Source organism: Osmerus mordax, chromosome 16 (assembly GCF_038355195.1).
Source record: "Osmerus mordax isolate fOsmMor3 chromosome 16, fOsmMor3.pri, whole genome shotgun sequence".
Classification (NCBI taxonomy): domain Eukaryota; kingdom Metazoa; phylum Chordata; class Actinopteri; order Osmeriformes; family Osmeridae; genus Osmerus; species Osmerus mordax.
Genome location: NC_090065.1, coordinates 1,887,946 through 1,900,261, shown reverse-complemented (window position 1 = coordinate 1,900,261; position 12,316 = coordinate 1,887,946). Strand labels below are relative to the sequence as shown.

General features: G+C 49.7%; 1 protein-coding gene across 1 annotated transcript; it reads left to right on the top strand.

Annotated features, from left to right (window-relative positions):
• Positions 1-826: 826 nt before the first annotated feature.
• On the top strand, positions 827-9,975 carry LOC136959030 (CDK5 regulatory subunit-associated protein 2-like; the record flags this gene model as incomplete). The annotated part of the gene is given in 6 exon segments (XM_067253228.1): positions 827-1,440; positions 5,535-5,611; positions 8,087-8,180; positions 8,299-8,457; positions 8,819-8,975; positions 9,922-9,975. Coding segments are annotated over 6 exon segments (682 nt in total), but the record flags the coding sequence as incomplete, so codon positions are not given.
• Between the last annotated feature and the right edge of the window lie 2,341 nt (positions 9,976-12,316).

Here is a 12,316-nt window from a genome sequence, read left to right as displayed (position 1 = left end):
GTCCTCCTCTCCTCCCCTCCTCCTCTCCTCCCCTCCTCCTCTCCTCCCCTCCTCCCCTTCATTCCCAAATCCCTCTCTCCTCTCTTCAGTCCCTCCAGACTCTGTAAAGAGCTCTGTGGTTCAAACATTCCACTTGAGAATAGCTGAATGATAGTAGCCATGCAGGGGCCATGCAGGGGGTCTGTGTAGGGTGGTATAAATGGAAGTGTTACTAGACACTCACGCAAGTCTGTGTGTGTTCTCTAAACTAGCCCCACTTTAATGGATGTCACAGACCCACACCTGTAGTGGAAGTCTCCCTAAACACCCACCAGACACACACACACTCACACGCACACACACATGTGTGTTTTAATGTGTGTGTGTGTGTGTGTGAGAGAGAGTGTGTGTGTTTGATGTGTGTGTGAGAGAGCGTGTGTGAGTGTGTGTTTAGAGTTTTCTATATACCAGACACAGTGCAGTGGTGTCATTATCTTATCTGACATGGTGCGGCGCCCTGAACGCCTGACTCACTGAATAACAGTTCAGGTCCCTCAGCTCTGAAGCACAGTGACCACAGTAGAAGCACCCCCCCCCCCCCCCCCCCTCATACTCTAGCTTGCTGAGATTCCAGTCATGTCTTCCATGGTAGTTTAAGCCCTTGCGCCACCACCTCCCCCCTCGCTCCCCTCCTCTCCCCTCTAGACTATCCCCCTGTCCTCCCCTCTCTCCTCTCCCCTCCTCCCCTCGTCCCTCCCCCCTCCTCCCCCCTCTATAATAACCACCAGTCCTCCCCTCCCCAGACTAGAACCCACCATGGAGCAGAAATGGACACATCTCTGAGCTCTGTGGGCGCAGAGTAGCCCTCTGCAAAGCCAGCGGCCTGTCCGTGCGTGTGTGTGTGTGTGATAGTCTTAGTGTGTGTGTGTGTGAGTGTGTGTGATACACTGTTGGTGTGTGTGTGTGAGAGAGAGCGTGTCTCTACATTCACAATGGCCTTCTAGAGTCCAACTTTTTTTTTTTTGCTTTGTAGATTTTTGTTTTTGCTTTTTGTTGGTTATTTAGTTGCCTTTGCTTTTGTGACTTTTTGCGTCACAAGACAGAGGATATGATGTCGTCTCACAGGAGAACATAACATGTCTAACGGTTACCGTCAAAAGACAGAGGATATGATGTCGTCTCACAGGAGAACATAACATGTTCTAACGGTTACTAACGGTTACCGTACACTGACACACGGACACGCCTTACCGGAACCCATCCTCTGTCCCGGTGCGGCCAGACACCCGTACTAGAGAGGCGTTACCGGACGAGCGGGACATGGCTAACTGCTACCGTACTCTGTCGCAGCACCTGAACGACCTGAAGAAGGAGAACTTCAGCCTGAAGCTGCGCATCTACTTCCTGGAGGAGAGGATCCAGGGGAAGTACGTGGAGAGCAGCGATGACGTCTACCGCACGGTCAGTACATCAGTACAGCCCTTTACCCTGCCCTACCGCACGGTCAGTACATCAGTACAGCCCTTTACCCTGCCCTACCGCACGGTCAGTACATCAGTACAGCCCTTTACCCTGCCCTACCGCACGGTCAGTACATCAGTACAGCCCTTTACCCTGCCCTACCGCACGGTCAGTACATCAGTACAGCCCTTTACCCTGCCCTACCGCACGCTCAGTACAGACCTTTACCATGCCTCAGCATCACCCTTTTAACTCAGAGGCTGTTCATGTTAAAGCTTGTGGACTGTGCTGATACACACACACACACACAACTGTGATTTACAGATCCATTTACTTTCTTGATTGAAGCATCGACTGGTTGGAGAGTACAGCTAGAGGAGTGAGGCAGGGCAGGCATCTAGATAACAGAGGCAGGGCAGGTATCTAGATAACAAAGGCAGGACAGGTATCTAGATAACAGAGGCAGGGCAGGTATCTAGATAACAAAGGCAGGGCAGGTATCTAGATAACAGAGGCAGGGCAGGTATCTAGATAAGAGGCAGGGCAGGCATCTAGATAACAGAGGCAGGGCAGGTATCTAGATAACAAAGGCAGGGCAGGTATCTAGATAACAGAGGCAGGGCAGGTATCTAGATAACAGAGGCAGGGCAGGTATCTAGATAAAAGAGGCAGGGCAGGTATCTAGATAACAGAGGCAGGGCAGGTATCTAGATAACAGAGGCAGGGCAGGTATCTAGATAACAGAGGCAGGGCAGGTATCTAGATAACAGAGGCAGGGCGGGCATCTAGATAACAGAAGCAGGGCAGGTATCTAGATAACAGAGGCAGGGCAGGTATCTAGATAACAGAGGCAGGGCAGGTATCTAGAGGCAGGGCAGGTACCTCTCTATGGATACCAGACACTTCCTGAGGGATTCTCAGTGCTACTGGTCTGGTTCAGGCTGGAGAACCTGATGCTGGTGTTAGGTGTGTGTGTGTGTGTGGGCTGGGCAGCTGGGTAGAGAATAATTTTGGTTTGTTGGGCTCATAGGTTACTGTGTGTGCATGTGTGTGTTCTGTGTGTGTTCTGTGTGCGTGTCCTTAGTATGTTCAGAGTGTTCAGTGTTTTTTTTACTTGTATTCAGTGTATGTGTGTTCTGAGTCCTGCTGAGGGTGTGTGTTTAGAGTGTGTGTGTGTTCAGAGTATGTGTGTTCAGAGTTTGTGTGTTCAGAGTGTGTGTGTGTTCAAAGTGTGTGTGTTCAGAGTGTGTGTGTTCAGAGTGTGTGTGTGTTCAGAGTGTGTGTGTGTTCAGAGTGTGTGTGTGTTCAAAGTGTGTGTGTTCAGAGTGCGTGTGTTCAGAGTGCGTGTGTTCAGAGTGTGTGTGTTCAGAGTGTGTCATCTGTGATCTTCTCTGGTAACATTCAGGCTTCAGAGAAATCTGTCACCATTGTTGTTGGGATGTCTGGCAATTAAAGACTGGCTTTACCTCAAGACAGGTTCTCACACACAGGTGTGTGTCTGTGTGTGTGTGTGTGTGTGTGTCTAAGGTGACCCTGTTGACCAGCTGTCTGTCTGTGTGATGTCTGTAAATCATGTCCCAAGTGGAACCTCATTGGTCAAAACCTCCCGAAGATCCACAGCAAAGTGGCTAAGTAAGAGGCCCTTGTTGTGTGTTTGTGTGTATGTCTGTGTGTGTGTGTGTTTGTGTGTATGTCTGTGTGTGTGTGTATTTGTGTGACTACTCAGTCCTAGGGGTGAAGGGTAATGCTGGGACTCTATGAAGTATTGTTTGTTCAGATAAACACGTACACACACACACAGACACACACACAGACACACACACATACACACACATGCCTACACATACACACACACGGACATATTTCCCCTCTGATGTGATGATATTATGGGTATTAAGCAGCGTCGCTTAACTGTACTGTTCTACAAGGTTAGACCATCATCAGGCTGTCACTCATCGTCCAACAGGGTGAGGACGTGATGTCAGAGTATGGCACCTCAGCGTGTGGTTGGTTCAGAATAATGTGGAACGATCTTATTGGCCATCAAACATCCAATCCTGCCAATCTCTATTATAGACAGAAATATATATTGTTAGGGTGTTATTATCGGAAGACGATAAGTAAAATAGGATGTATTGGCGTGTGATTGTAAGTGCTCGAGCCCTTCAGTATGTCCTGAGACTTGGCCCGGCTTGCTGGCCTGAGTGAAGGAGAACACTTCTATTCATGTCCTGGAAGAGAGCTCTTCTTCTCTCTTCTTCTGCGCTCCTCATTTATTCATCATCTCTGTTCCTCTAAGCTCTCCTGCGCTTCCCTGAGAGACACACGTAAAAGCCTGCTCCTGCTCACGTTAGTCTGATCGGTGTGTGTGTGTAAAGTGTGTGTGTAAAGTGTGTGTGTGTGTGTAAAGTGTGTGTGTGTGTGTGTGTAAAGTGTGTGTGTGTGTCTAAAGTGTGCCAGACAAATATGTATGTTGATGCACGCTACAGTGTGTGTGTGTCTGCACATGTGTGTGTATGGGTGTGTGTGTGTGTGTGTATAGGTGTGTATATGAGTGTGTGTGCATGTCAGTCATCTGCAGAGTATGTATGCGTGTTTGTAAGTGAATAGTTGTGACCCTTCTGTCGACCCCTGTCCCAGACCAATCACAGCCCCCTTCCCCCCTTCAGGTTATAAGGAGAACTGTTGCTGTGGGCCGAGGGGGCAGGGGGGGGGGCAAAATAGCAGGTGCGCCGTGATGGAGGGGGCTATATTTAGATGTGTTTGGCTGAAGAGAAAAACAGCCCTGTTACTGCCAAGCACGTTGTCACGTCAGCCTGGACCACAGTAGCTGCTAAGACGAAATATGAACCTTTAAGTAGAGTCTGTGACTGCACTGAAGTAGTGACTTTTTCATATTTAAAATGACTTGATGATGTGGCTGTGCTGTTCAGTGGAGCGTACGGTGTCATTACTGATATAATGCACAGTAATCATGACTCCTAGATCACTGTTCTCCTCTTTTCCTCTTCTCTCTTCTCTCCTCTTCCCTCCTCTTCTCTCCTCTCTCCTCCTCTCCTCTCTCCTCTTCTCTCCTCCTCTCCTCTTCTCTCCTCCTCTCCTCTCCTCTCCTCTCTTCTCCCCACTTCTCTGCTCTGCTCTTCGAGGGTCTTGGGACTGTGACTCCTAGAATGAATGTTGAATATGATCTCCATAACCCTGTATAAACAGATACTATGTTCCCATAGCTGGTACAGTACTGTCCAAAAAAATATACCTTCCTGTACAGTATAGTGTTCCTCCCTGTTCAGCAGTGTGTGTGTAGTTGCCTGGGCTGGCCAGGGGTTGTTATTCACACCATGTTGATGTGATGCCAGGGTGTGTGAGTGTTAGCAGGGTACGTGCCCTACATGGAGTGTGTGTGTGTGTGTGTGTGTGTGCGTGTGTGTGTGTGTGTGTGTGTGTGTGTGTGTGTGTGTGTGGCAGAGAGACAGAACGTTGTGTTAAACCATGTAAGTGTGTTCTCTCTAGGTGATAGTAGCACGTGTATTAGGTGGGGAGAGAATGCTCTCTGTGGAAATGAGTGTGTGTCTGTCAGTGTGTGTGTGTGTGTGTGTGTGTGTTCTGTACTGGATGTGTGAGATTTCTGAGAGTGTGTGTAAGTGTGTTTCTGAAACTTCTGAAACTGTGTCTGTATTTTTATGGGTGTGTGTGTGTGTGTGTGTATTTCTCAGGGTGTGTGTTTTATGGATGCACGTGCAGCAAGTGAATGTGTGAGGGGTGAGAGTGTGAGGACAGATAATCACCCTGGCTCTCCTTTCTGGTGTGTGTGCGTGCCGGCACGTTTGTCTGTGTGTGTGAGAATGTGTATCTCTGTGTCTGTGTGCTTGAGTGAGTGTGTGTGTGTCCAGGAGGTAAACAAACTGTTGTGTTTGATGGACCCATGGGACTCATGGGGCTAATGGCCATATGGTACTCATACAGAACATTTTACATGATGTCAAGGATGATGATGGTGGAAATGATGATGATGATAGTGGTGGGGATGATGATGATAGTGGTGGGGATGATGAAGGTATGTAATCTCTGTGTTCATGTGGTTGTTTATCCTCCAGAACATCGTGCTGAAGGTGGAGGTGGAGAGCCTGAAACAGGAACTAGCGGAGAAGCAACAGCAGCTGGACAAAGCTCTGTGAGTACCTCCCGTCCAATCAGATCCAGTTCCTTCCCTCCCCTCCAATCAGATCCAGTTCTCTACCTCCCCTCCAATCAGATCCAGTTCTCTACCTCCCCTCCAATCAGATCCAGTTCCTTCCCTCCCCTCCAATCAGATCCAGTTCTCTACCTCCCCTCCAATCAGATCCAGTTCTCGACCTCCCCTCCAATCAGATCCAGTTCTCTATCTCCCCTCCAATCAGATCCAGTTCCTTCCCTCCCCTCCATTCAGATCCAGTTCTCTACCTCCCTTCCAATCAGATCCAGTTCTCTACCTCCCCTCCAATCAGATCCAGTTCCTTCCCTCCCCTCCAATCAGATCCAGTTCTCTACCTCCCTTCCAATCAGATCCAGTTCTCTACCTCCAATCAGATCCAGTTCTTTACTTCCCCTCCAGTCAGATCCAGTTCTCTACCTCCCCTCCAATCAGATCCAGTTCTCTACCTCCAATCAGATCCAGTTCTTTACTTCCCCTCCAGTCAGATCCAGTTCTCTACCTCCCCTCCAATCAGATCCAGTTCTCTACCTCCAATCAGATCCAGTTCTTTACTTCCCCTCCAGTCAGATCCAGTTCTGACTAGCAGGCTCAGCCAGGCAAGGCAAGTTAACACCCTGGTGGAGGGATACAGATCAGTCTGATGGTCTGAGTCCTGGATCACCAGCCTGTCACTGCTTAAGACCCCATACAGGAGGGCTGTGGGGCTGGATGGTGTGTTTGTGTGGGTGTGTGCCTGTGCGTGTGTGACCACACCATGGGACAGTGATTCCCCCTGAAGTGCTGCTCTCTGAGTACACAGCTAATCCCTATCTGTCACAGCTCCTCTCTCACACACAGCAGCTGGTGGTGTGAGAGAGGACAAACACACACACACACTAACACACACACTCCTGGGCTCTGTCATGACGGGTACGTGCCCTGGACAGAGAGGAGAGAACACAGCAGATATCCAGCAGTCCCTCTTAGACTGGGAGACACAGTCGTGTTCCAGTTCACCAGGTCCCACCAGCCTGGAACTGGTAACTGATACCTGGAACTGGTATCATGCTTATACAGTACTGTGTGTGTGTGTGAGTGTGTGTGTGTGTGTGTGAGAGTGTGTGTGTGTGTGTGTTTGTGTGTGTGTGTGTGTGTGTGTGTGTGAGAGAGAGAGAGACAGTGGGTGTGTGTATATGTGTATGTGAGAGAGTGTGTGTGTGTGTGTGAGAGAGAGAGAGACAGTGGGTGTGTGTATATGTGTATGTGAGCGAGTGTGTGTGTGTGTGAGAGAGAGAGAGACAGTGGGTGTGTGTATATGTGTATGTGAGAGAGTGTGTGTGTGTGTGTGTGCGTGTGTGTGTGTGTGCATGTGTGTGTGTGTGTGCGTCTGTGTGTGTGTGCGCTGAAACATTCTGTTCCCTCCATGTGTCCTGGCATGTGCAGATCAACACTGTCAAGCTCTCTCTGACACACACATCCCTCTATCACTCCACCCCTCCCTCCTTCTCTTCATCCCCCCCTCCCATCATCCCTCTATCAGTCCACACCTCCCTCCCTTCCACTCCTTCCATCCCTCTGCCCATCCACCATTAGGGGTCTCCCTCTCCCAAACTTCAACCAGGAACGAAGGATGGAGAACAAACTTCAGTAGCAAACAGTAAAAGACTGACAGACAGCAGACAGTAGCAGTAGTCTGGTTCAAAATAATCCCAGTCATCTGAGCCTGTGTCTGCGATGAGAGGAGATATATATACTGTATATTTAAGTGCAGGAGAGGAGGACTATAACAGATGAGTGCAGACAGAGAGGCGTGTGCCATTCTGGGAGCAGCAGGAGGAATTCTGGGATTGCGTCAGTGATGGAGTCAGTGAGCAGATGCTAAAACAGAAACAGAGAGTTAGAGAGAGAGACATACAGATAGAGAGAGACACACAGAAAGAGATTTATCTCTTCAGAGAGAGAGAGAGAAAGAGAGAGAGAAAGAGAGAGAGAGAGAGAGAGAGAGAGAGAGAGAGAGAGAGAGAGAGAGAGAGACCATGCTCATCCTGTTAACTGGGGCACTGGGAGAGTTGCACGGAGAAGTCCCATAAAGTTATTGAGCTGCGTTTAATTTACCTCACAGTTGGATCCTACAGGTTTTAATCCTTTGGTTCCATGGTCATGAGTGAGGCCCAGGGGGTGAGGCCCAGGGGTGAGGCAGGGGTCTCATCATGGTGTTGCTATTACCAGGGAGGTGTAGGGTATCTTGTGTGGTGCTTCCAGACGCAGTGAGGTTTTGACATCATATCCTGTCTTAGTCATGACCTGAACACAACCATAGCAGTTATAAACGTGCCATCTCTCGCCCTCCCACTCACCCTCTCTCTCTTTTCTATTGCTCCCACTTTCATAGTTAGAGTTAGATAGATTTCAGTAAGGTTGCCGTTGACTACAGCTCTCCTCACAACGGTGCCTGCTTTTCTCCTCATCTGATAGGACGACAGCGGAGAGCTTGACCAATCACAATGAGACGACGCTGCAGAAGAGGTGTGAGGAGCGACAGCAGGAGATCGACCACATGCTGCTGGAGGTACACACACACACACTCACACACTCACACACTCACACACACACATCCATACCCCACCACCATGCTCGGAGTGAGAGACAGCTACACCGGAGTGTGTGTTTGTGTGTTGGTTCTCCAGGAGGCCCAGCTAGGCCGGAGTGAGGCTGGGAGGAGAGCCCCCCTGGCTGGGTCCCGGTCCCAGACCTCCCTGCTCTCTCTGGAGGTCAGCATGGAGGACAGCCCTGAGGAGGGCACAGGCCCCAGCCTCCTGCCCCACACACACACCCGACCCAGACAGGTACACACCACACACACACACACACAGGTACACACCACACACACACACCCACACAGGTACACACCACACACACACACACACACACACACACACAGGTACACACCACACACACACACACACACACACAGGTACACACCACACACACACACACAGGTACACACCACACACACACACACACCCACACAGGTACACACCACACACACACACACACCCACACAGGTACACCCACACGTTAGGGGTTTGACCAATAGTTATTTCCTGTTCCTTTCAGATTCTCCAGACAGCTTGTGTCAGCATTGTTCTTACCCTTGGTCCCCTCTCCTTCTCTCTTCCTGCGTGTGTGTGTGGTGTGTGTGTGCAGGGTGATTGCAGAGCTGACCAGCGTGCTGCGCTCCAAGGAAAGCCAGATCTCAGAGCTAAGTGGGGAGAGGACTGTCCTCACCCAGAGGGTGGAGCAGCTGGAGGGGCAGGTGGAGGAGATCTCCTCCTCCCTGCTGCAGAAGGAGAGGGATGCAGAGGTGAGGCCTGGAAGGGGAGGGGGAGGGCTGGAGGGGTGAGGCCTGGAGGGGGAGGGAGGAGGGCTGGAGGGGTGTGGCCTGGAGGGGGGAGGGGGGAGGCCTGGAGGGGGAGGGGGGAGGCCTGGAGGGGTGAGGCCTGGAGGGGGAGGGCTGGAGGGGGTGAGGCCTGGAGGGGGAGGGCTGGAGGGGTGAGTCCTGGAGGGGGGAGGGCTGGAGGGGGGAGGGCTGGAGGGGTGGAGGGGTGAGGGCTGGAGGGGTGGAGGGGTGAGGCCTGGAGGGGGAGGGGGAGGGCTGGAGGGGTAAGTCCTGGAGGGGGGAGAGGCTCTATCCCCCTCTTCACTCATCCTTCTCTCTAACCCTGGTTCATCTCATCCTTCTCTCTAACCCTGGTTCATCTCATCCTTCTCTCTAACCCTGGTTCATCTCATCCTTCTCTCTAACCCTGGTTCATCTCATCCTTCTCTCTAACCCTGGTTCATCTCATCCTTCTCTCTAACCCTGGTTCATCTCATCCTTCTCTCTAACCCTGGTTCATCTCATCCTTCTCTCTAACCCTGGTTCATCTCATCCTTCTCTCTAACCCTGGTTCATCTCATCCTTCTCTCTAACCCTGGTTCATCTCATCCTTCTCTCTAACCCTGGTTCATCTCATCCTTCTCTCTAACCCTGGTTCATCTCATCCTTCTCTCTAACCCTGGTTCATCTCATCCTTCTCTCTAACCCTGGTTCATCTCATCCTTCTCTCTAACCCTGGTTCATCTCATCCTTCTCTCTAACCCTGGTTCATCTCATCCTTCTCTCTAACCCTGGTTCATCTCATCCTTCTCTCTAACCCTGGTTCCTCTCATCCTTCTCTCTAACCCTGGTTCCTCTCATCCTTCTCTCTAACCCTGGTTCATCTCATCCTTCTCTCTAACCCTGGTTCCTCTCATCCTTCTCTACCCAGTTCTACCAGGAGGAGCTGAGCAGGGAGAGACTGCGTATCGAGCAGGAGATGCAGGTGAGGATTCTGACATCATCTACGTTCTTGACTCTACCATGTAATGATGCTGGTTTTGAGAGGCACACGCACATTCTGAAATATGAAATCATGTCATAGATCCATGATTTCCTGCTGTACTTTTACATGCAGTATTTGTATGTCTCTTTGATTAAGAGCTTATGCTTGATGAATTAACTGTCAACTGGCTCTTGGGTGGAGTAGAGGGGCTGAAGGGATGTTTGAATGAGAGCTGGTGACATTCGATTGTATGTTAATGAGGGCCTGCCCCCTTCTGGAGAAGGACGGTACATCACTCCCACACAAATGGGGCACAGTTGTATTAAGCTCTGTGAAGTCTTAGCGTGAGTTAGCATGGGTTAGCATGGATTAGCATGGGTTAGCATGGGTTAGCATGGGTTAGCATGGGTTAGCATGGGTTAGCATGGATTAGCATGGGTTATCATGAGAGTGTGGGTTAGCTTGAGTTAGCGTGAGTATGGGGCCCAGCTCTGTGTTAATCAAAAGGCTCCATTACTGGTGTATTCTGGTATTAGTTTCCTGTCAGGGACAGGCCATTGTAGTCAATGGTAAGCAAATGATGTGGTTGTGTATTTATGTGATGTGACTCTGGTACGAGGTCCAACTCTGGGACTGTGGAGGTGTATTTATATAACCTGACCGGTATATTCTGCTGTTCTCTGACGCTGACTGTATAGTGAGCCTGTCTTATGACACAGACTCTGACTGTGTAGTGAGCCTGTCTTATGACACAGACTCTGACTGTGTAGTGAGCCTGTCTTATGACACAGACTCTGACTGTATAGTGGGCCTGTCTTATGACAGACACTGACTGTGTAGTGGGCCTGTCTTATGACAAAGACTCTGACTGTGTAGTGAGCCTGTCTTATGACACAGACTCTGACTGTGTAGTGAGCCTGTCTTATGACACAGACCTCTGACTGTATAGTGGGCCTGTCTTATGACAGACACTGACTGTGTAGTGGGCCTGTCTTATGACACAGACTCTGACTGTGTAGTGAGCCTGTCTTATGACACAGACTCTGACTGTATAGTGGGCCTGTCTTATGACAGACACTGACTGTGTAGTGAGCCTGTCTTATGACACAGATGAACCGTAAGGTTAAGTGTGCATTAGACACTGTGAATGTTAGGTGCCCCTTCCACTCAGTTGTTTCTGGTTCAACTTTCAAGTTTTAAGTTTATTTCCATTTGCATCAAGTGCAGGTACATTAGATTTCTGTGGTCTTGTCATTCTTGACAGTTTCCTAGCGGCCTTTCTAATCCTCTAATAAACAATTTAATCGTTTTAATAAACGCTGTCTGGACACCCATCTCCCCACAACTCTCTATGTGATCTCCTGGATACAAAAAAAAGTACATTTACATTTAGTCATTTAGCAGACGCTCTTATCCAGAGAGACTTACAGTAAGTACAGGGACATTCCCCCGAGGCAAGTAGGGTGAAGTGCCTTGCCCAAGGACACAACGTCATTTGGCACGGCCGGGAATCGAACTGGTAACCTTCAGATTACTAGCCCGATTCCCTAACTGCTCAGCCACCTGACTCCGTGAAGGCTCCGTGAGCCTCCTTTACCGTGAACTGTCCGTGACTTGGAATATTTAACTAATAACAAAATGCCAAAGTTGTCTCTTCTCTCGAACATTTTTCCCCAGATTTTCGAATGAACTGACATATGCACTATCTTGATATTTCGAACCTTTTCGAAATGCAAATGTTGGCCAGATATTGACCTATTTACCGACTAGTTATCTCAACAGCAGAATGCTGCAGCCACAGAATCCTAAATGTCGTCGTATCGTATATTTGACTGAGGGGACCACTTCCCTTGCACGTATAGAGGGACATGCAGAACAGCTGCAGATCAGTGAAGAGAGGCGATACGAGTTGCTCATGTTCTCAGAATCAGCTTCCCTTCTCCTGGCATCTCTTGGCTGGTGTGTGTGTGTGCGTGTGCATGGATGTGTGTGTGTGTGTGTGTTTTACCTTGTAAATAAGCTGGAGCTGAGGAATGCAAATCAGCTTGACTGCTCTGCTCCCTACACTCAGATTTCACCTGCAGCGAGTGGGTGTGTCCACGTGTGTGTGTGTGTGTGTGTGTGTGTGTGTGTGTGTGTGTGTGTGTGTGCGTGTGTGTGCGTGTGTGTGTGCGTGTGTGTGTGTGTCCACATGTGTGTGTGTGTGTCCACATGTGTGTGTGTGCGTGCGTGTGTGTGTGTGTGCGCATTTCTCCCTGCTGTCCCTCCAGAACACCTGGCAAACTGCTATAACAGAGCCCAGTTTCAGTTTGACTCAAACTGCTCAATACCTGTGTACCCG